This window comes from Dermacentor albipictus, chromosome 4 (genome assembly GCF_038994185.2).
Source record: "Dermacentor albipictus isolate Rhodes 1998 colony chromosome 4, USDA_Dalb.pri_finalv2, whole genome shotgun sequence".
Classification (NCBI taxonomy): domain Eukaryota; kingdom Metazoa; phylum Arthropoda; class Arachnida; order Ixodida; family Ixodidae; genus Dermacentor; species Dermacentor albipictus.
The window spans coordinates 76,677,891-76,702,455 of NC_091824.1; the positions used below are offsets into that span (position 1 = coordinate 76,677,891).

Genomic DNA, 24,565 nt, shown 5'->3' on the forward strand with positions numbered 1-24,565 from the left:
GCACCTAACCGCACTCCTAGGGCACACACTGCAAGGCGATCGTGCGTTGGTCGACGTCCCGCAGTGCAGTAACGGTTGTGATGTCACTCGAAAACCACAAGCGGTTGCACGCAACACAGGCTACACCAAATTGGTTCGCCACAAACTACCTCTGAAACCTGGCCCTTGCTCCGGTGAAAGGTTCCAAGTTTACGGGATCGGGGTCACATGGATGGTTCGCATTTCTTTCCGCCTCGCGGTCCTGGCGGGCAGCACGCTTACGGGACCACCACCACGGAAGAGCGAAAGGAAAAGAGAGGAGATACACGAGCGCTTGGAACGCCGACAAAGAGAGGGCGGTACGAACGTAGACATGGCCGACGCGGGTCAAAGTGTAGTCTCTTCTTAGCTTAATATCTGATACGGGTTGTATTTGGACCTAAGATATTAAACTTACTTTTGCAAGTTGGCGGAGTGCTTAAAGCCTGCTTCACCTCCTCCGCGGGTCGGCCCGGCATTTCACTATCTTCGGGATCGTCCCACGTATGAGGGGAAATTCCCGATCTAAGCGGCTTGGTATACGCACGCAATTCTTTCCAGAACGTAACCATACAGAGCTTCGCTGTAAAAACTGTCAAGTAACGTAATGCTGTTTGCTTTGAAAACAAACATAAGTGACCTCCTATAAATGAAAAGAGCGCTTCAATGGCCTGTTCAAACAACGCCGCGAGTCACCGCCCTATGCTTGCCACGGTGGTTACGTAAATTTGACGTCAGGAGATTGGAACGAAAACAGATTAGAATAGTTTTACGGTATAGGCTCCCTGGTAACGCTCCTTTTTGTTTCACTCTTATTTGGGGGAAAAGAGGGACAACACCGGGAATGCAAGAGATGCAAATTCAAGATGAAGAGCAAAATGAGAACAAAGTGAAAGCAGGAGCCAACGTTTCGACAAGTGGACTCGTTTTTTTCAAGGCGACATGTGCTGTGTTCGGCACAGTATATATACGCACGGTTCTTCCGGTGGGGTTGGTTCTTCTAAAAGGGGGAGAGGGTAAGACGGGTGGGCGAGGCAGTGACAGAGGGTGTGAATAGCGGCGAGGGTGTAGAATTAAAAAGAAAGTTCTGCTACTGAGCGTCGGTGGAGGAATGTGAGGTAGTGCAGTGTGTCAGTCGGTTGACGTGTCACTGTGGGTTCCTCTTTTCGTAGAAAGGGCCTGGATGACGGGGGGCAGGAGGGGGGAGGGATTATCTTCTGTACCATGTAGCACGACCTGTTTCTTTCTTTTTGTAAAATTGTCTAATACAATGCCCACCTGCTTTGGTCTCACTGAGACTGGCTGTATTGCAAATGAATAAATAAATAAATAAATAAATAAATAAATAAATAAATAAATAAATAAATAAATAAATAAATAAATAAATAAATAAATCTGCTCCGCTGGAGGTCAATGAACTATCGTCTCTTAATGAGAGAATAAAAGTAGCGGCAGAAAATGCTGATCTTGGGAAAAAATGAATAAATATATAAATAAAGAACGAGAGAAATGAGAGAAAGAAGAGGGAGGTTGGAATATTATTGACACGCCAATAAAAACAGAACTAGGCAACTTAATGAAAAATAACTAAGTGATATTGCCTATAGTTTGAAATTTAGCATAGCCAATAGATTCTAAAGTTTCCTTAAAGATGTTAACGCCTATTGGTTGCAATGCCTTGAACTTACGAATGATGTATGATTTTTCTGTATTTTCTTTTTCGCGCAGGGCAGAAATTTGACTGCAGTATGTAGAGTTTAAGTTCATCAGTGTTATGACCTGGTTGGTTAAAATGCTCGGCGAAGGCTTTGGGAACTCTTTAGCTGTGTCAGCAGGTTGTCCGTTTAATCTGACGTTCATTGATTGTACCGTTTCAGCGCTATATTGCTTCTAAGAGAAAGAACATTAAAGCATATGAACTACATCGGAACTAGTGCAAGTAAAGCTAGTTTTCACTTCGTGTGTAGAGCTAGTAGTGGTTCTTTTAATTTTAACATCACTTTGAAGGTGCTTGCAGGTTTTGCGCCTGAAGCTTTCATTATTGGAAATGATGTAGGGTGACTTTTGCATGCATTAACATGCCCTCAATGCTTCTGTTGTGGCGATAGGTAACGCTTGGTGCATCCTGGAACACTTTTCTCAGACGCTCGTTACTTGATAATATTGGGTGGTATTTTCGCAGGATGTTGTTTATGTTTGGGAGGGCATTAGAACATTTTGTTATAAAGGCTGGCGGTCTCTCAGATTCTGATGTAGGTTGTTTCTTAGCTAATTCCGACTGCCTCTCAAATCTTGACACGACGTCATAAGCACCGTCGAGAGGAATTTTTAGATAGGTTCTTTTCGCTAGCATTATTTTAGGGTCATTTAGGTGGTGGGTATAATCGTTGTCTTCGCTACAGATTTTTCTTATTCGTTCCGCTTATCTGGCAAAAATTTCTTGCTTGCAGTGTCGCGGGTGATGACTGGTGTAGTCTGAATACTGTTGGCTATCTGTAGGCTTCCGGTAAAGTGTCATTTTCAGTTTTCCCTTTTTCTATGTAAACCGTAGTGTCGAGGCTAATTAGGTCGTTTAGCGTGTCTGTGTCGTGTACCCATATTACGAATATGTCGTCAATGTAACGCAAGTAGGTGCGGGGTTTTAAAGGGTAGGATTTTATCAGTTGTTTGCTTCAAGCTCTCCCATGAAAATTATGATATACGTGGGAGCGAATGGTGTTCCCATGCTTGTGGCGAAAGTTCGTAGGTAACCCGCCGTGGTTGCTCAGTGGCTATGGTGTTGGGCTGCTAGGCGCGAGGTCGCGGGATCGAATCCCGGCCGCGGCGGCCGCCTTTCGATGGGGGCGAAATGCGAAAACACCCGTGTACTTAGATGTAGGTGCACGTTAAAGAACCCCAGGTGGTCCAAATTTCTGGAGTTCCCCATTACGGTGTGCCTCATAATCAGATCGTGGTTTTGGCACGTTAAACCACATAAGCTAATCTAATTCAATGTTCGTAGGTAGTGAACAGAATCAAATTCAAAATAGTTTAGCGCGAGAACTAACTCAAGAAGTGACAGGTAAACTACAGGAGCGTGCGCTTGAGGATTGACTGCAAGGGACTCCGCAGCTGCGGAGGCAACCGAATTTGGAAAAAGCGACACTTCACGTTGACGCTAAATGCGCGAAAGGAAACCCGTTCAAATGCTGCAAGTGAGAGGCATGGGCACTCAGGTCGGTGCGTTTCCAAGAAAAGGAAGGGTTCGACTTTGTCCTGCACTCTGTAGAACATACATTCTGCAAATTCTTGTTATTTTTTAAAAGTTTCCAGCGTCCTTTACTCGCTTCCCACCATAGAGAATAGCGAGCCGTAAACACTGAAGCGAATGACGGCTCCTGCTTGGAAGACACCACTTTTTACCCCGTTACCGGATCACCATTTTATTCCACAGCCGGACTCGTAAGCTGACGCGAGTACGCGGGAAGAACGGGGAGGAATGGGCTCGAACGCGCAAAGCTTTCTTGTCCGATCCCCTTTGTCATGACGCGGCTGCGGAGGCCCCCAGAATTCGGGCGATACTGGCCAAAAAGAAAATCTGCTCGTCCAGAAACCCCTCTCTCATCCCTACACACGCTTTCGTATCGGCCGTGCACGAGTAAGGTGGCTCAAGCATGAGCACCCATCCCACCGGAGGATCCGTACGTGTTGTGCCGACCCAGTTTGATGAGCCTTGACGAAATCTTAAGTTTGGCACATTTCGGTTATAATCGAATTCCTAAAATTGGAATCGGCAGGCAGCTTTTGGTATTTATAAGTAGTAACCCTAGATTCCCAGTTACATTTGACAAGTAATTACCATGTATGCCGTCCACACTTTTCATTTCAAGGATATCAGTAGGCTGTCACTGCACGAATGTGACGCACTAGAGAGAGATGGCATATACGGTCATTACCTGCCAAAAGCAGAGCTTGTTCTCCCCGTTGGAGTAGGTGGCCAGGTGTTTGCCATCAGGAGAGAACGTGCAGGCATCGACGGCTGCTGAGTGGGCCGGTGTCACCTGCAGCAAGGGCGATAACCTCAATGAAAGAGGGTCAATTGGAAATCAAAAACAAAGACATGTTCCAGTCTCTTTCTCTCCCTCTTTTCGATCGTAGGGCTAAACTAAACAACCACACAGACAAGGCTCATGAAAAACGACACAAGCGCGGACAACTGAAGGGTCACTCAGGAAACGCAGTTTGTAAGCACGAACCTGTCCTCTGCGTCCACCACGTCACTTTACAGGATCTCAACATGCACAACTTCTCAACCGCATTTCAAAAAGGAGAATTGCGGTGCATATAAAGTTTAGGAAGCTAGAATCACGCGTTTATTGTCCTTCTGCTTTGTCAAATAATCTCCCGGGGCATGAAACCATCGTGGTAATGTAAAACTGTAGTTGTATGAAAGAGTGGCTTGCATGGTTTGCTTAACAGCAAAGCTGTTAAGGAATGTTACGCAACGGTTTTCGTGCGGCAGTGGAGGCTGATGTGGCTGAAGGCGGGGTCAATGTCAGATATAAATGCCCCGCAATACATATTGGAGCCCAAAGCTTCCTTTGAAAAGTAAAAATAAATAATTTCAAAACAAATATTACCTCGCGTTTGCGCGTTTTATTGCGATAACAATTGTAAATACACTCCAGGTGAATTTCCGCCGTTGTCGTCGCCGAGAGGTTCCGTATAAAGCCTAAAAGTGCGATAACATCGCGACCGCGTGCCGTACGCTGTAGCTGCGAGAGAAAGCGAAAGCGTGCGAGGGCAAGAAGGAGAGAGAGAGATTCTTGTTTGGGAAAGAAGAAGCATGGGGTAAAGTGCAGCGCAGTAACTGTCTTATGGTGGCTAGAAGCCACCATAACTGTCTCTCAGATGAGGACACCTCAACCGCGCTGCGATGGTGGCTTGATCTCGCGCGCGCCAAGAAAGAGTGCATGCGAGGGGGAAGCGCGCTGCCTTCTCGCGCACGCAAGGAGGGGGAGGGGGAGATGTGCGCGCGTCAAGGCGCGCGTTGTGAAAGAGGGGGGGGGGGGATAGGAGGCAGGTTAGCGTGCGTCTCCTCTTCTACTCCGGCCGCGGCTGCTCAAGACGCGGCCGCGCGCCCCATGTCTTGGAGTTAATCTATGGTGGGTGCATAGGGTAAGCAATCCGAAATAGCTAATGGCTTCGAGTGCGCTGTGTTCTCCACGCCTAGTTCATACTGAAGTGAGAGGCAGCACGAGGGGGGAGGGGTGTAATTCGCTGGCTGCTGCCGCCGCTCCTCATCACGTCAGCGCTCTGACAGCGAGTGTCCGCGGTCATCGAGTGAGATGTGTTCGCGTTTGCCTGTGCGCGCGTGACAACGCACTTGTTAATTTAGTCAGTGAGCGAATGTTTACGGCAGGTCATAGGGCCGATAAAACTGCTAACCTTACTTCGAATAGCTGCCGAATAATTTGATATCGCAATCAATGCTTCGCTTTTTGGGCCAAACTGCGACTTTTTGTTTATACGGTAATGCGTAGCTGTTGCTTCTCGTGTCTATTTTACCGTCTCTACCTTGTAGGCCAGATAGGGGTTTGTATATGTGCGGTGGCGAAACGGGACGGTGTTGAAGCCACGAAGCGGCCGTATGACCAGGGGGTTGTTGTGAACGCGCAGGTGGATTCACTGATGAATTTAAGGGCAGCCGACTTAGTTCTTCCGAAGAGTTTGACAAGTGAATGAATGAATGAATGCTTATTTTGACAGAAAAAATACAGAGGATCTCTGTAAAAGAGGCTGACAAAAAGGCACGAATGCCTGACTAAGTGTCAGTCCCCTTCCCCGACTCGTTCCCAGTGCATAAAACACTCAAGCATACAGGGCAAGCATGGTACACAAAGTTGTACAAAGTTGCTTTGTACAGCTTCGCTCTCTTTGATGTACCCTTTGCTCAGATTGAAATACGCCTGCGAATGATTTTTTTTATGTCCTGCTGTAGGGCATGCGTTGCAACATCTGCCAGACACGAGGTTGACGCGCACGACACGAAGCAAACACGTGCCTGACTGAACATAAGTTTTGGTCAGTGCCTCTCGGTGAATGTATCATTACCACCTAGCTCAATTTACTCTACTTCTAAGTTTCCTTCCGAAACACTCATTCGTTCAATGTCCTTAATATAAAGATGGTTGCAATAGCACTGCACGCACTGCATTTAAGCCAATGCTGCGATGTGGTGTATAAGCGCAGTGGAAAGCAATCACTGTTTTTTATTGTGTAATGCAAGTAGTATCTCTTCACTTACACAAATGAGCTGTACCGCTTTTATCTGCAAAGAAGCTTGTAGGTTTTTCTGTTGCTAGTTGTACACAATGTGCTTTCCAGGTCTTTTTCAAGTGATTTAAATGAAACGATTCAATTTAACATTCAATACATTCAACAGCATATAAAAAAGAAAAGAAAATGTGCCATGGGTGTATCTTCAACATTTTAATTGTGTAAATATCGGCCCACTTTCCGGCACAATCTGATTTAAACACATTCACTTACAATGTGGTGAACAACAGGTCTGTTTGGAAACATGCAGAATTATTTTCGCTCTTGAAGCCTAAGTTAACAAAATTATAAATTAAGAGTTCTGAGTATTACTTCTGAAAATCCAGGTTCAACTGTTAAGCAAGCAGGAATTAATTCTATGCATCAAAAACTTATCCCCACATTTTTTTGCATCTTCAGAAACATTGAAGGCATATGATAGTTTTCATATCAGGAATTTCCAATTCTTAATGAGGTTTGTAAAGTTTACATAATACGACATCTCTCGACAGGAACATCAGATAGCAGAGTGTCAATTATTTCAAGTCTAGCATACTTGAAAGGCACCTATCTAGCCACATGAGAAATATGCTCGATGTAAACCATTGTGAAAGACATTGGATCAAGTTAGCGCGCTATATGACGACATACTGACACCAAGAGCACACAAACAACCATATAGCTTTCAACTCATCTTTACTAAAACGTTTTACAGATAGCATACTATTCAAACTTTCAGAACACGTATAATCAGAAGTGTTTCAAGATGTATGCGACAAAGTTTAGACATTTTCATTGGTACTTTTGCTTTTGATGAACTATCTTGGCATGTACAATTGTGCACTCAGCACAATTGCTCAGCAGTGCAATTAGTTCATTGCGACATCCATTAGAGGAAGGGGGAGGCCGTGCACAAGCATATTGGAGGAAGGAGGCTCATTTATTACTCTCTGAAGGCTGGTGAGGGTACCCCGTGCTTTTTCGAGTAGGGTAGTAATATTACCCTGTGTGCATTCTTTTAACTTCTGTCAATGATTTGATTTGAGAGAATGATCTCTGATAACGTTAGCACTTTAGTGCGAGATGAGCTTTCTCAAAAAAATTGTGAACGTTGTAACGACTTTCGCAGCAAGACAGACTCCTCTAATCAGAGTGTACGTGATGATAATAGCTAATTAGTAACACTGTCTGGACAGATAAGAGCATTATCAGTACGACAGGTCACTGACCAGTGTCAAAACACAGTGTGACTTCTCGGGATCTGTACAGATCCCACGCTCACAACGAGCCGGCCATTACAAGGTTCGTTTATGTGTGCTTGAGCACTCGTTCTAGGGCTCGAGAGTACGCGTTGCTCGTATTGCTTTATGTCCTGTTGAGCGTGTTGTCAGTGGTTTGGATGACTAGCGATTTCAGGCGTACTCTTGCTGATAAGTTGCTTCTCCGTGATAATGGCCTCTGCCTCGTCCCAGTTTATCGCGTGGCGTGTGTTTTGAACGTGATCGGCTAATTGTGAACAAGGAATCTGCAGAGATCCCGAAAAGTCAAAGTTTGTGTTTTTTGACGTTGATCATTAAGTATTTGTACTAATCATACGGTAGGTGTGACGCAAACAGTACACTGCATTCTGGAATGTACGTAAACACCACCAACTGGTCTCAAATATACATTGTCGCAGGCACTATAAATAGCAGTCAGATTTTAGGAGTGTGATTCGATTCGGCAGCCGCCATCACAACATTGTTATCTGGGCCCGAATAGTGAAACTTTCGTTCCCTTGGGTGACTTCCTAACTTTATCATGACGTATTGACGGAGGAAGCAAGCACACCTTGAAAGCTAGCTCCTTCCATTCGTTCGTAGGAAGGGAGTGCTTTCGTAAGGTAAGAAACGGAGGCCGTGCATGCGGGTTTGATGGCACAAGTTTTATGCAAATGATTTAATAATTAAAACAAAAGAAGTGTCCGACGTGAACCAACAGCGCTTAGACCGGTCAAAGTGAGGACGTCCTCACTTCGTCGGGTCCAAGCGCGGTTTGTTCCCGTCCCGGTAATGTAGCAGCCAGCGTAGACCAGCGCACTCCTGAAATCTGCGTAACATATTTATGTTTGTTTAATTTTTAGACAGTTAAATACAATAGAGAGACAATTTCGTGTAATTTTGCTTACTTCACATGAAAATTCTCCGTAGAGTGTGACGTGGTATGGCAGGTGTTGAACAAATAAGCAAAAAAAAATTAAAACATGCAGTCTTTTGCATGATAGGCGAAGCTTTGATAGCGATAGCAAAACATGGACAAATACACGATGCATTGTTCGTAGTTTTATCAGCCGTATGAATTGCGGTCAACATTCGCTTATTATTACGATAATAACTTTATGGACACCTCAGGCGAATTTCCGCCGTCGCCGTCGAGGTGATGTTCCGCATAGAGTCCAAGCGCGATAACATCGCGGCTGCGCACCGTGTGCTGTAGGGGGGAGCGAAAACTTTCGAGGGCGAGCCGAGAAGGATGGTGGCTAGATACGGCGGTGTCTTTCCGCGCTCGCAAGGGAGGAAGGTGGGGAGGGTGCGCGCCGTCTTTCACACGCCCAAATGGGAGGGAGTGGGTAGCGGGGAGATGTGCGTGTGCTAGGAGGGGGGAGGGGAACATGCCTCAAGCGACTATGCATAAAGAGGCCAGACACAAGGTTTTTCTCAACACCCTATGAAGGCTGCTGGGGTTTTTAGAGGCCAGACCCTATCTCGAGGACATGTGATAGCAGCAAATCTAGTCCCACAATGGCGAGTGAGTTGAAAGAATACACAAAATGAATAAGAAAAAAGAGTGGACATGCCTGCGACTTCGAGGCCTTCAGTTCAAAGATGGTGATGTTGCCGTTCTTGCATCCAACAGCAATGCGCCGTGATGCCTTGCAGTCGCTGACCATGTTGAATCTGAAGAAAATGCAACGCACGTGTGACACGCCTTCTTGAAATGACTGGAAAAGCTCAAGTGTGACGTTGGCAAAAGCTATAATGTGTCCAACGCACTCGCAGAACATGTACACAAGCGCAATCATGTAATCAGTGAGAACAACAGAACAGTTATCGCCAAAGAAACAAACAAGCAAAGGAGGCCAATGCTCAAATCATAATGACAGTAGTCGTTCTGATGCCAGCGGTAGTCGTAACAGTGTCGATGATTCTTGTGTGTTTCTGTGCACGTGTGATTCGCATCTCAGATCTCTAAGATACTACCATAAACTCATACACTTATATAGATGTTTACATCGTCATAAAGACGCGTTGTGTACGTTCTGTAGCTGTTTGCGTGTCAGTAAGAATCAAACGCCTCAGTTGTTAAATTATTGTAAAGAAATTGTAACATGCCGTGTAATGCCACACTAGCCGAACCTTTCTTGTGGTTGTACCTACTTTATTAATGTTCGCTGCGGGGTCCCAAATTCCTGTTTTCACGTTCCATATTTTTTATGTTCGGTTCGCAACTAACGTGTGGCTAAAGTCCTGCTTTCATTTCTGTATTAAAACATGTACGCGCACACAGCATTGCTGGTACAGGTGAGACCCAACACTATGAACTTGGTGTGGATGACACCCTGCCTCCAGTTTATTCTCAATCGTTATGCCACATGCTGCGTGCTGACGATGACCTAGTGTGTGTGGTGAATTGTGAACAAGAAAATCAGCTTGGGTTCCAAAACATAAATTGTATGTATAACTTGTGACTTCATCAGTGACCCCCCCGCTGTTTCGAGAAGGGGAAACGAGAGGCGCGATTTTTGTTAGTCACAACCTTATGAAACTAACAGTTAATGAAGCATGGTGTTAATGAAAGAAAATGATTTGTTATTTTTTAATAGAAGTGCATAACTGATAAAGTAAAGGAAAATGAAAGTGGACGAAAAAGACAACTACCTCACATCAGTGAAAGCTGAACCCACAACCTGGCAAGTTGTTCCTTCCACGTCCTCTTCTGACAGCTCAATCGAAAGTGCATTAAGACATGTTACACAGCCCGGCGATTACCGCTGCTTCTGTAATCTTTCTTGTCGTTTGCTCGTTGATTCTGCCTATGTCATTGCACTGGTTAAACAACGGCTGACAACCGCAACTCCTACAGTGAGAGCTTAGGTGGCCAGACGCGACATTAAGCACATTGTTCGAAGAGGTATGCTTAAGACAGCCAAGGCAGGTGTGCACGTACATACAGGTATGCTTTAGACGTACCTGCAGATAGGTGGAAACAATTCGTGGAGTCCGTGCATCTTCAGCTGGGTGGGGTCGACGCAGTGAAGCACGATCTCCATCACCTGTGCCGAACAAAAGTTGAAACAATGCACCGACATAAACACAGTTACGCATTCTACTGGGACGTGACGCGAGGCAATGATCTGAACAAGGCAATCAAAGAACATTTGCACACAAACACATACATTGGAAAGACTGCAAAAAGAATTACATAACGATTTTTAAAATAAAAGCTGAGGAGGTTAAATTGGCATAGAATACTAGGCACGGAATAGTTAAAGGCATCCACATTTCTGATGTGTCGTGCTTCGATCGGCAGCGAATTACACCTTCAGTGTGCTGCATGCTACATAGAGAAAGAAAACGATTCGACTCAAGTATAGGCTATGGAAATTCATATTACACATTGTTGGAGCTTTCCATATTCAGAGCCTATATATAAAATAAAAGAGAAATGCTACAAGAAAATTTTTACATGCCTTTTTTTTACAAATTGTGATGAGTGTGAGAGCCACACTGAACTGTCTAAAAGGTGTGCTGTTGTTCCTGATTTAATAATTGCTTACATGTGCTATGCGCAGGAGTGCTTAACAACTTCTATACTTACAAACTATGATCCTTACGCGCAAGAGACATGTGGAATGAATAATACAACTTGGAAAATATGTATTCAAACATAACTTCAACGTCGTGGAAACTCTAAAAACACTAAAGTTGTCCTTGAAATGCCAGACTTGGCGCAATTGACATTATCATGACATCATAACACAAAGCAGAATTCTTGCTGTTATTTAGTAATAAAGCCAGATATGATGGGTCTGCTGATAAAGATTAAGCTAGAGCGCTGTGTGCAGCTCTTCTGGCTGCACTACTGTGAGGCAACCACAGTGATCGCAGGAACAAAACAAGGAAATATCGTGACGTTCTAATGCATCGACCTCTTGAGTACCAAAGCCAAAACTAGTTAATTGGAGCAAGTATATAGTGGTAAATTGTTTAGGCCGTTCTAATGCTTTCCAGTATATTTCGTTGGGTTTAGAAAGTTTAGCAGTTCGGGTGCCACACGAAAAAAGGAAATAAGTCAGAAACGTCATGTAAGTCTTTATTATCGATTTTGAGAAGTTGCCGCTAGCGAGCGCAGGACTTGAAGGAAAGTAACAACACGAAGCGGTGCCGACAACCGATGATTTAACGAAACGAACGCCAAGCTTTTGTAGATCAGAACACGCGAGTGCACACGCGTACCTGATCTATAAGAACTCGGCGTTCGTTTCATTAAATCATCAGTTGTCAGCACCGCTTCGTGTTGTTCCTTTCCTTCAAGTCCTGCGTTCGCTAAAAAGAAGTGAGGCCTGCAGACAGGACACAAGAGTAGAGAAGTGGACAACACGGACGCCTTCCTACTTTTTTGCATAATGAATCCTTACCAACTAGCTCAGCTTTCTGTCCTTCCAAGCTACGTTCGCTTCGGGAATTTCCCAAAATCACGAATCACCAACTGGCCTACGCGCACGCTCTTCGATGTTTCTTTATTAGCCCCGATTCCTCCCAGCCCAAGTTGACTACCATGGATGGATGGCTGGAAAAACTTTCTTTTCGTCAGAACGCATGTGCGGACGATTCCGTGCTAGATGGCCATCAGCTCATGGCTGACGGCGACCTGGGTGGCCCACTCCGGTCCACGGGGCGAGGGACTACGGCGGTGGAAATTGTCTGGCTACCGGCACACTCTGGGAACCCTGGGAACGAGGCGGCTCACATGATTGCTCGGGGTTTCGTCAGCCAAGCAGGTGAGCCGGACGTTCCAGGGAGGTCCGCGAGAGATGGGCTGGTGTCCTTTCACGACATTACTAACCATTACAAGTTGAGTATACCAACTCGCCTCGGCGATCAGGTCGGCCACCTCCGTCTGCATCTTGCTGATGAGCATGTCCACGATGCGCAAGATCTCGGGCCGCGCTCGGCACAGCACCGTCTGGTGGAGCGAGATGTTGAGCGACTGCGCGTCCTGGGCGAGCATCGTGTAGCGGCGCACCTCGCGCGCCAGCGTCGTGATGAACGTCGGCGGACGCGCCGTCGCGATCAGGGACAGCGCGTGCCGGGCCGTGCGGCACGTGTCCGCCGCCGGTGTCAGCGGCAGCCCCCACGACATCCTGCGAACGAACGAACGAACGAACGAAGCAAAGGCTTTTGAGGTGGAGGCTATATAGCGCAGGAGTTATGAGAAGAGACACGCGTCCTCTCGCTTTCTTGAACGAGACGCGGGAAGGCGGGAGATTTCATTGACAGTGGTCGAGCAAGGGACATGCGCCTCGGGAGCAAACGTTTCGACGAGGAGTCCCGGTCAGTGCGAAAACTGACAAAGTCTCGCTGTCGAAACATCGGCACCAGAGACATTCTCTGTTCGATTCTTTCTTGTAAACCCGCCGTGGTTGCTCAGTGGCTATGGTGTTGGGCTGCTGAGCACGAGGTCGCGGGATCGAATACCGGCCGCGGCGGCCGCATTTCGATGGGGGCGAAATGCGAAAACACCCGTGTACTTAGATTTAGGTGCACGTTAAAGAACCCCAGGTGGTCGAAATTTTCGGAGTCCTCCACTACGGCGTGCCTCATAATCAGAAAGTGGTTTTGGCACGTAAAACCCCACAATTTAATTAATTAATTATTTCTTGTATTTCCTGCTGCGAAATAGCCCAATATATGACATGTACCATATTTATGCAATTCTAATGCACCTTTGATTGTAAGTCGTACCACCTGATTTTTGTGGTAAGTGATGCCAATGATGTCACGCGAGTGAATGTAAAACACGCCTTTTGAATTGTGCGCTAAAATTCATTCGGGAGGCTTAGGCAGCTCCTCCGAAAACATGACTCTTTCTGCGTAAACTCTGCTGGCACACTATGGCTGATGCATGGCCGCTGAGAACTCTTCCTAAAGGACTTCCTGTTTGTGTGTCGGCTTAGGCCAGCGAAAAAAAAAAAAAGAATTGTGTGAAGATCATATCGGAGCTTGCCAGCCAATCAGCTCCCCCACTAACAAGGAACGTAGAATGAATGCTGGGTGAATGCTGGGTTTAATGTCTCAAAACTGCACATTGAGTTACGTGCTGTAAAGGAGGGTTGGGGGAGAACCATGGAGTAGTTTTGACTACCTCTGCTTCTCAAATATTCACCTAAATTATAGTACAGGAACGTCTTTGCATTTCGCTTTCACGCAAATACGGCTGCCGTGGTCGGGAACTAAACCCGTAACTTTGTGCTCAGTAGCGGAGTGTCATAGCCACTGAGTAATGGTGTCCAATGTTGGTTAAATGTAGCCCAACAGAACGCTGCCAACCACAATGCCAAACCATACGGTGCCATAGTATATCTTGTAATCACTGCACTCCAGTTGCAACTGAGTTGAAACTATCGCTTAATATATAAGGAGGTCTCTTTTTTAGACTATAAAAATATTCTTAAAAATAGCCTTTGGTAGATAGCATAACTGTAGTTCTTGGCTGGGCTATCCGAAGCGGCGGACTGTACTTGCACAAGAAATTGACATGGACATCACTAATTAAGTTTTTAACTAAATACTTTACGGCACATATTGCAAATTACGAATCGTAGCCGGCGAGTTTTCACGGAACATCCGCTGGGAACGAATTTTTGAGGATGCAACCGGTTTCGAAATATGCGCCATCAAGCCTGCGGTAAAAATGGACGGTTGTTTCAATTTAACAGAACGCATTTGTATGCATTGCACTGAAGTCCTGGAACGCCCACGTATTTCGTTGCACACTTTGTGAATTCGTAAATTACAATTCGTGCCATGAAGTAGTTAATTATAAAGTTCATTAGTGATTTTTCTCAATTGGCCAATTATGCGTTTGGAGTTCTCGGGCAAGTAACATCTGCCTCTTTGAGTAATCCAGCTAAAGCACTAGAATTATGCTATCTGCCACAGGCAATAAAAAAAAATCTCTGTAGCCTAAAAAAGACCCACGCTATTTTAAGGGTACATGCCCCTTGCGTCACCTTGCCACATTCATTCTGGGGGATCGGCTAAGAATATGCACGCTAATACCAGATACGCCGTGACGAAGTTGCTTGTTCAGAAACATACTCAGTGGCCCATACAAAGTGGCCCAAATTGTCACTAGGCCAGGCAGCAGCATGCAGCTAGAAGTCGATCTATTCGGGCACCTTTACTACGTGGCCAAGCTGTCTGCTTAGCACGACAGCAGCCAGCACACACCTATTGACCTAGGTTGTCTGTCACCATTATAATTAGCCTATGTTTATGTAAACTGCATGACGACGGCCTCTACCAGCGATATCCAATCACCCCTGTCATGTGCTATCTGATTCCAACTTGCGCCCGTAAACTTCCTAATTTCATCACCCCACCAAATTTTTTGGCGTCCTCGGCTGCACTTCCCTTCCCGTGGCCTCCATTCTGTAACGCGAATGGTCCACCATTTATCTGACCTACGCTTTGCATGGCCTGCCCTGCTCTGTTTTCCTTTTCTCTGGATGTCAACTAGCATATCAGCTATCCCCCTTTGCTCTCTGATCCGCACCGCTCTCTTCCTGTCTATTAACGTCACGCTTAACATTTTTCGTTCTATCGCTCTTTGCGCGGTCCTTGAGTTGCTCTCGAGTTTCATTATCAACCTCCAAGTTTCTGACCCATGTTTTAGCACCGGTAGGACGCAATGAGCGTACACTTTTATTGTCTGCCATATGCACTCCAACCAATTTTTATTCTTCTCTAAGTGTCCTTCTCAAGATTAGGGTCCCCTGTGAGTGATTACCCTAGATTAAGGTACTCCTGCACACGCTCTAGAGGCTGACTGGCGATCACGAATTGTTGTTTTCTTGCCAGGCTATAGAACATTACTTTTCTTTTCTGCACATTAATCTTCAACCCTACTCCTATCATTTCTCGGTCAAGGCCTTTACATATCCACAAATATATCCGACACGGAAACCATGACGAACACCCAAACCCAGGGAAAAGCGAAAGAAGCTTTGCTTTCAAAAAGTATGAAACACGGCAAGCTAATCAGCCAAATGGAGGAAATGGGAGACGGAGGTGCACCAACCTGGGCAGCAGCTTATCCGCGTCGCAGCAGAGGTCAAACAGGCCAAGCAGCACACGGGACACGTCCATGTATGCCTGCCAGACCGCGAAACCACGGCCGATCAGGTCAATGGCCGCTCGGCGTAGCGATGAGTGCGTGGGAACTGTTGAAGATGCAGGCGTCAGCAGCAGGTGCGCCAGTGCCTGACCTGCAGCCGGACAGCAAGTCCTCACTGGCTGCCAGCTTCAGTCATATTCACGCAAAATGCACCAGCCAGTGATACTTAACAGTAATCCGAAGCACAAGTTTACAAATGCCCACCATAGTTCACAACCAAGGAGGCGCTCAATTTGGTCTATGAATCTGAGACTTTATCCTGTGTTTAGCAATCCTTTAATGACAACAGTTTTGATTCTGATTATAAAAAAGTAGTTGGTATTTTTATTTGGTATTTTATTTAGTTGGTATTTATATTTATTTATAAAAGTAGGTGGTTTTTATGGGAATACCGTAACACGAGTGGCTAGACTGCTCTGCTAATTCAACATTATAACATGTGTTTGATAATTCTGACTGTTGATTTCTTCCGTTTCATTGATATATCCGCATTGTCATTGGTAATACAGTCAAAACTTGTTACAACGAAGTGGTATACACCACAAAAATACCCTTATTATATCTGATATTTTTAATAATATTCATTACATTATCATATGAACAAAAATATTTTGGAGTTACGTTGTTACACCCAATAATTTGTTATTTCATCTTCATTATGTTGAGGTCTGTCTGTAAAAATTGCCGACAACGTCCTTGACATGTTACTTTTTAAGAGATTGAGCGATCAATGCGAATAATTGATGGTTGTTACGCTCAGGTGTCACCTGCTCTACCGGGTGCTTGTGCATGAGGGCCCGATGCATCTCTTGGCGGCTGTTGTGACTCTCCCCTGCGAAGTCTGCGGCACCAGTTGTGTTGTAAGCGCAAGTCGTTCGCTGTTCGGGCTTGGGAATCTCCACGTAGGGCGCCCACTGTTCCTCCGAGATTTTGGCGTCCCATGAATTTGTTCTGTCGTATGTTATCGCAATGACGTCTGTACACCTGTCCATCAGTCGCTTTCGCCAGAAGAGAATGCGCTTCGCTTGGTTGGGTTATGATCGCCGGGATCCAAGCTTGAGTTCCACGAAAGTTTCACACGTAGATAGGTTGTCCAGGGTGAAACTTCATGAGGCGATTGGTTGTGCGTTCTTTCTCACGACATGTTGCTGATGGAGTCATGCAGGCAAGTCACCTTTCTGCCCAACATAAGTTCAGCCGGCGTTTTGTGTGTAGCCGTTGATTTCACGCGTTCTAGTGCTCCCTGTGCATTTAGTCGGCCGAGCTGCTCGTACACGGCTGTGCAAAGGGCTAGCGGCACTTGAAATTTTAGAAGCTTTGACGTAGCTTCAGGTTGCAAGCGAATGTTCAATGGTTCGCCAATATGTCCGTCCCACTGTCCATCTAACATGTAGTCGCACTGTACCGGAATTTCATACCGTCCTGATGGGTTCAAGGCATTAATTCCGGTGATTCTGATGTCCAGAGCCTGGAACCAGTCTTCTCCGAGGAGGCTATATATAGCTGCTTTGCCTGGTACGACACGCAGGAACAATTGTTCAGTCTTGGGATTCAGTGTATTTTCACTGTACAGCTCCATAGCACCTTCATTTTCTGTTCTAATCCAATGCACAGAGTAAGGACTGTACGCTGCAGCTGTGCAGAACACGCACACTGGAGGTGTTGAAAAGTCACATCGCTGCTTACCGTATAAGACGCTCCAGAGTCTATCTTCTCAATCAGCAATGGCTGCCTGTTCACAATAAGTTAAATTAGGATTTGTGTTGACGGACTGACATTAATTAATTAATTAATTAGTTAATTAATTAATTGGAATACCCTCAGGGCCCAAAAGTCGCTGCAGAGGGTGTGGGTAAACTGTGTTCATACAGTTGTAGTAACGGAAACAACATTGTTATATATGAAACAAAATAGAAAACTAATAATTGACTGAGCAGGTTATTCTAACAGAGGTCCATAACAGAGGCCTTCAATGACAGTACTGGAAGCAACACCATTGCACATAACAGGAAACGGAATTAACGAATAGCAGCGCATATATATGCGCTGCTATTCCAAGAAGTGCTCAACGACGGCGGCCTTGAATAACTGTGCAGCTTCAGTGCTGGTGATGGTTCTGGGGCGGTGATTCCATTCTGAACTAGACTTGGGTATAAACGAATCCTGAAACAAATTAGTATGGCAAAAAGGAATGGTGTCTTTATTCTGGTGATCAGTGCGGGATGACAAATATGATGGTTGTGATAAAAGTTCGCGGTTCAATGATTGGTTCAAGAAAAAAAAAATATGAAAGAGAATGAAACAACAGTTAAAAAATGTGGTGGCTGCCGAAGGGCGCCGGTCAACCGATTTTCAAGAATGCGCGCGATGGTGCGTTAAGGCAGGGGGAAACCGCTGTCCCCTTTGGTTCAAGGTGATACGTCGCCTGTGCGGTCTCAGGGTGCCCCATGGTCTCAGTGCCCGCCAGGTGGTCCTTTTTGAGTATAACGAGGTCGCAAAAATGGGGTAGTTTCGCTTGCTTCCAAACTCAAAACTTCCTTCCTTTAACAAAATATTTATCAGGATATACATCAGTAGTGTTAGATCTTCCCAGAAATGCTGCGATCTTACATAATCTCCGCGCCGCCATTTCGCCAACTGCCCTAGTCATGTGATCTAAACTGTGTTTCATACATACTAGACAATGTGACGAAGGCTAGAGGGACTTCTCTCTATTGTCGCGCTTGCAAGAAAGATACAGGTACGCATCACCTAATTCGACACAACATTAAGTGTCATAGTTTTGTGTCGCAAAGTGTAATAATGTAGTTACTACATGGAAGGTGTCGGAGATCTGAACTTATTTACCACCGGACAAGTGGAGGGCCACGCTTCTGCGACCAGTGACCGCAGCGTACGACTCGCGCTCGCGGCGAAGGCATTGCATCGTACTGGAAGCAACAAGGTGCACTAACACGCTATTTGACGTAACTTTACGTCCGCAAGTTGTATTTTTAATAACCGTAGTTATTTTGCATAAAGTGTTACAATCAATTATGGGATGAGCTAAACGTGAACAAGGTGAATGCAGGAGCCAACGTTTCGACAAGTGGACTTGTCTTCTTCAAGGAGACGTACGCTTTCCTCGCCACAGTATATATAGGTGGCGAGGAAAGCGTACGTCGCCTTGAACAAGACAAGTCCACTTGCCGAAACGTTGGCTCCTGCATTCACCTTGTTCACGTTTTGCTCATCGTCTTGAATTTCCATCTCCCGCATTCCCCATGTTTTCAATCAATTATGGGGTATTACGTGCCAAAACGACGATCTTATTATGAGGCACGACGTAGTGTGGGACTGCGGAAATTTTTGACTATCTGTGGTTCTTTAACGTGCACCTAAATCTAAGTACACGGGTGCTTTTCGCATTACGCTCCATCGAAATGCGGCCGCCGTGGCCGGGATTCGATTCCGCAACCTCGTGCTTAGCAGACCAACACCATAGCCACTAACCACCCACGGCGGGCAACATAAGGTATTACAGAACAAGAACATGTACGTTGGGAAACGCACAGAGTAAGCATTCTACAACCGCACTATACTTGCGTAGATTCCGCAGCGCTTCCTGCTAAATATGAAACGGAGTCGACGGAATCTCAATTACTCAGAACAGACATCTGGAAAAAAAATATTAATATGATAGACTGAAGAGTTAGCGTGGTGTGAGTGCTGCACCAAGTTGTCAAGTGAGAACCCTAGCAAAGTAAGACAATTAGGCTGTACAGATGATTGGATGACATTATAGTTGGGAAACCTTGGAAGACAGCATACGAAAGGCAAACACAATTACCTCTCACCTGTGCACGTACTGTAGGACAATGAAAATGTATTGCCAGTGTTATGGAATACTGAATTCTCTTGCAAAAGCCAGAGCTGCACTGCATAAACTCGAAGGAGTGCCAGTGCGTTTGCAGAGTTAAGATAGACCAAGTTGCAAATGAGGGCCTGGCTACTGTATCACGTGATCACGCATTACTCGTTTCCACTACTCTGCCCTCGTCTGCGCAGACTGATTTGCAACTTTGCTCAAAACCAAATTGCTCTTGGGATACATTTCGTGAAAGATCTAAAAACCTAACAAATGAAATGTTTTAGTGTGATAACAAAGGTAATTTACATTCAACACGAGGTACAACTTGAATGTATATAAAATTGAAAAGCTGTCATCTCATGTATAAAGTGAGAAGCTGGTGTAGCTCTGTGCAAGCATGGTTGGCTGCTACTCAGCAAACATGAGATGAAATCTTGCGACAGGGCAAAATAATTGCTTTCTTTTCAACGTTGCGTGGATCCGTAGCATTACTGTTGCATTTGCCCGTTGTGCAATCAGAGGCACCAGCGCACATCGATATGCAGTTTCCCATGATAAGGCCACGGAAGTGACGTGCGTGCCATTCGGGGCAACATTTTTCGGCAGGCGTGGACCAAACACCTAACGACATTCGAGCTATATTAAAACTCACTCTAGTTGAGGAACACTTGCCCTTGATTAGCTCACCAACGAGTAGCAGCAAGGCGTTACAGCATGTGGCCGATACCAGTTAATGCGGTCGCTTGATCCGCGCTCACTTTTTGTACCGAAAAAAGAATCACTAGTATACGTCATGCATGTTAAAATTGAGTACGAAACCTAACCTGCAATAGGTAGTGTTCAACACCCCCCCCCCCACTCACAACCCACCTTCCAATTTCGAAGGACGTATGTGTTCAGCCATGCTGCGAGTGCCTAAAAGCTCTTGCGAGTGCCAGATACTTGTCATTATTGAACGCCAATCATAGTTGCTGTCAAAATCGCATTTACAGTATCTAAGAAACGCGGGATCTGAAATGCCGCGGATGCAATTAGAGATGACATCATCTGGGCAGTTGATAGTGACAAGGAGATCTTGGGTAACGATGGCGAGTGATCGTACCATAAAAATGTTGTGAGAGAATAACCATGGGTATCGCATTTATCATTTTTTTAATGCATGAAAATTAGGGTAATCGTTACAGCTCAGGGCATTAAATTTCTCATTTCCAGCCACGAAACGTCGTACGCTTTACAAACGGGGGTGTGTTATAGCCGAGTATTGCAGTATGCTCATAACGCTACATATAATTTAGCGAAAGCAGAGACGCCGCGACACCCATCAATGAATCAACGCTGCGTGTGCGAAGAGACTCACTCGTGTGCCACGCCAGCGAATAGTTGCTGGGTCCAAATCCCTCCACGACACTCTTCTTCTTCTGGTCGTCGGTGCCCTTCCGCTTGCTCTGTTCGATCTCGTGGCCGTACTCTGCTCCGATCACACCCAGAAGAACAATAGCCGTCGACTGCTTACGGCGGGCTTCGGCAGCACTCCACGAGTGCTTTGTGGTCGCCTTCCCACCTGAGCGCACAACGCAAATCAATTTTCGATCTATCATATGGTCACTCCAGGCAAATTCTCGTCGTTTTTGTCGTCATGGCCGAGATACTTCGCATATATTTAGGTATATGTATCCTATACGCTTAGGTACGCCGTGAATGCAAGGCAGACGCTATGCTATTCAAAAACTGCCAAAATGTCTCAGACCATGGCCTACGTTTTGTTAGCGAAGTATACCTTCGAATTTTTAAATGCATAAGCATTCCTATATATAACTGTCCAACGAAGAAACAAGTCCGTCCGTCCGTCCTTCCGTCACGTAAGAAAGTCGCATTCAGGATAGGGCCCTCAGCAGCGAGCGAATTAACCTTCCTGCTGCCTCTCGCTTCAACGCGATTTAAGCGGCGAGAACACAGCGCACACGAAGCTATCAGTACTCGGCGCACTCTGTCTCCAACGCAGATCGTTTTCAAGATAGGGTACGCGTGGCCGCGTCATACACAGTCGCCGTCGGAGTACGGTTAATTACGGTTAATTATGGTTCGGCATCGAGAGGAGGCAGCGCCATCCACCACGTCTACCTACGAGGTATACCATACGGGTGACCGTTCGATTACGTCGCGTACTACAGCAACGCAACGGCCAGTGCTCATGCTCCACGAAGCAGCGGCATCACGTAAACGCACCATCATCCAATTTGGAGATACAGAAGAAACGCAACAAGAGACAAACAAGAGACAGTGTACACAATGAATGTTGTACATATTTACGTCATTTACAAAATCTCTCTCGTCATTTCATCCCACGTCCACATCCTGTGGCAGTTATTTATAATATGAGCGAACGTTGCTACTACTCGCCTCTTCTTCGTTGTCTTATGCTGGCCTCAGTGAACATTTCGGTGTTGCAACCGCACTTCTCCGTTTCATTATTTCGCGGTGTTTCTCGAAATTATACCAAACACAGCAGCACACGAAGACGATACAGCAGGCGATTAGCAACAAATGCTTACGCATCATTTAGACAACTCCCACAAAAGATTCTAGATTCTAGCGTAGCATTTCTCGCACGTCGCATACATGAAAACGTGATAATGTACTACGAAGCGAACGCAACGCTGGCGTTGCTCTGCATTGCGTACGGTAGCTGTAAACTTGGAATGACGTTTTACTCAACTACGTTACGTTCAAAGATGAGTGATTGATTTGGCTATAGTTGATATTCTATGAATTTTAATTGCAGGAACGTATTACTGGAACTAGTAGTGAGGCTACTGCTAAGCCGTAAGTAGACGTGCGGTCTTTTTCCCGGGTTTCGGCGACACAAAGTTAATAATAAAGTGAGTGGCGCATTCGCTTGCTGCAGATGTTGCCTGAAATTCCTTTATTTTTTCTTTACGCAAGGCTCAACCTGTAGCTCTTAACAGTAGTTCAGCCTTCACTTTCCTCCTTTTTCCTAAGGCTCAACACGTTATATAAACAACCAACCAGGTCATGTGTAGGAGAATGCACAAGTTCTACGCATAGCTTCTCTTTAATGACCATCGGACACAGACACGCACACGTCTTACTGAATTCCACTTGTCCATATTTCATCCTACCCTGTCTGTGCACAGGACTGCAGACGTACACGCTAGGCTGCATGCCCTCTAGAGCGATACTAGACAAAGCTTCGTTGCGAAAAGTAGCACTTTCCCCCAACATTCGGCCACCGCCGTGTACACATGTACGTCCGTGACGATTTGTCACCCTGAAGAGTTAAATCATTCCAAAAGGTCAAAAAATAATTCGGAGCCCTGCCATTCTCCTTATAGGTAGGAGAATGCACAAGTTCTACGCATAGCTTCTCTTTAATGACCATCGGACACAGACACACACACGTCTTACTGAATTCCACTTGTCCATATTTCATCCTACCCTGTCTGTGCGCAGGACTGCAGACGTGACTGGCGCATTCACTTGCTGCAGATGTTTCCTGAAATTCCTTTATTTTTTCTTTACGCAAGGCTCAGCCTGTAGCTCTTACAGTAGTTCATTCTTCACTTTCCTCCTTTCCTAAGGCTCAACACGTTATACAGTAGTTCATTCTTCACTTTCCTCCTTTCCTAAGGCTCAACACGTTATATAAACAACCAACCAGGTCATGTGTAGGAGAATGCACAAGTTCTACGCATAGCTTCTCTTTAATGACCATCGGACACAGACACACACACGTCTTACTGTCTCCGATAGCCTTACTGTAAAGGCAATGCAGCAAACTGGGTTCCTCCTCGTCCTCACCTTCTCTCTCCTCCTCGTCTTCTTCCTCTAACGAGTTGTGCCCATCGCTGCTTCGCGACTGGGCCTCGGCCTTGGCTTTGGCGCCCGCGGGTGAGCTTGCCCCCGATGAGACCTGGCCAGGAGCAGCGCCCCCCACCGGGCAGCTCGCAATATTGCCCTGCAGGTTATGCAAACGTCGTCAGCAGGAGCACTTTACGGCATGTTTTCATGAGAGCTAAATGCTGCCGAGTAGTTTAAAATGAAAGTAATGCCCTTTCCAAAGAGTAATTTAACGCTCAGCCCAAGGCAGTGAAATGCAGCTGACAAGCTACTTATGACTCAGAAGGGTCTTATGAACTTATGACACACACAACGAGTCAACGATGCATCACTTATGACCAAAACAGATATTAATTACAAAGGTACACAGGTGATATTGACGAAACACTCGATGTGCAGTGAAGTTTACTCAAATAAACCTTTTGGAAGTAGCGCAGTGTGGTGTCTCATTCTGACATTGCCATGTGCTTGAACTTTAGCTACAGCGATCCGAACTCGCTGCTTCACCCGAAAGATGAGTCATTGATAGCGATAGCAGTGTTGATGTGGGGTGTTATAGCGCGGAAATGAGAAACACGAGGGTGAGTGCTGGTCCTCGTCCCCTGTATTTCCGCGCTATAATACTCCGGATCATGGAATACCAACTGGACTAAACTCTCGTTCTTAAGATATCAGTGTATTAGGCAACTACTCTGAGTTCAGTTTCATTGGCTGCATAAATTGCAGTAAGTATGCAGTAAGCGTTCGTTTATTAATTAAATTACCAAGCGCAGTGCCACGCGCACACAGGTAAACACGAACAGATCTCACTCGACGACCGCAACCACTTGTTTACGCAACGCTGACGTGATGAAGAACATGGGTCTCGGGGAACATTCGCTTCGGATCTACTCTCGCTTCAACGCGTGCTCGACACGTGAGATTACGCGACCTCTAAAACGGAGGGCAAGGGAAGTCGGCGCACGTCAAGCGACAAGCCATCCCGGCTCGCCAAACTTTGCACCCGCCGCAGATTACCTCCGAGCGTATGCGCTCGGACATTGGGCACGTGAGAACACGGAGCGCTTCAAGCCACCATACTTCTCGGCTCACCATCGCAGCCAC

At 45.8% G+C, this 24,565-nt stretch overlaps 2 protein-coding genes and 1 pseudogene across 3 annotated transcripts in view; 2 read left to right on the top strand and 1 right to left on the bottom strand.

Moving 5' to 3' along the window:
- The window catches only part of LOC135895893 (WD repeat-containing protein 7-like), a 109,228-nt gene that overhangs the window by 6,430 nt on the left and 78,233 nt on the right, over positions 1–24,565 (bottom strand). For both annotated transcript variants that reach the window (XM_070537155.1, XM_065424121.2), the window contains exons 25-31: positions 23,423–23,579; positions 20,961–21,164; positions 15,658–15,844; positions 12,448–12,718; positions 10,545–10,627; positions 9,152–9,251; positions 3,954–4,058 (exon numbers count right to left, since the gene is read on the bottom strand). In XM_070537155.1, coding sequence (XP_070393256.1) covers positions 3,954–4,058; positions 9,152–9,251; positions 10,545–10,627; positions 12,448–12,718; positions 15,658–15,844; positions 20,961–21,164; positions 23,423–23,579 — 1,107 coding nt within the window. The remainder of the gene's footprint in view (positions 1–3,953; positions 4,059–9,151; positions 9,252–10,544; positions 10,628–12,447; positions 12,719–15,657; positions 15,845–20,960; positions 21,165–23,422; positions 23,580–24,565) is intronic.
- LOC135895904 (U2 spliceosomal RNA) lies at positions 353–527 on the top strand (annotated as a pseudogene).
- The window catches only part of LOC135895895 (bifunctional purine biosynthesis protein ATIC), a 181,005-nt gene continuing 172,978 nt past the window's right edge, over positions 16,539–24,565 (top strand). The window contains exon 1 of the mRNA XM_065424126.2: positions 16,539–16,613. Within this exon, the coding sequence (XP_065280198.2) occupies positions 16,554–16,613 (60 nt within the window). The 5' untranslated portion in view covers positions 16,539–16,553. The remainder of the gene's footprint in view (positions 16,614–24,565) is intronic.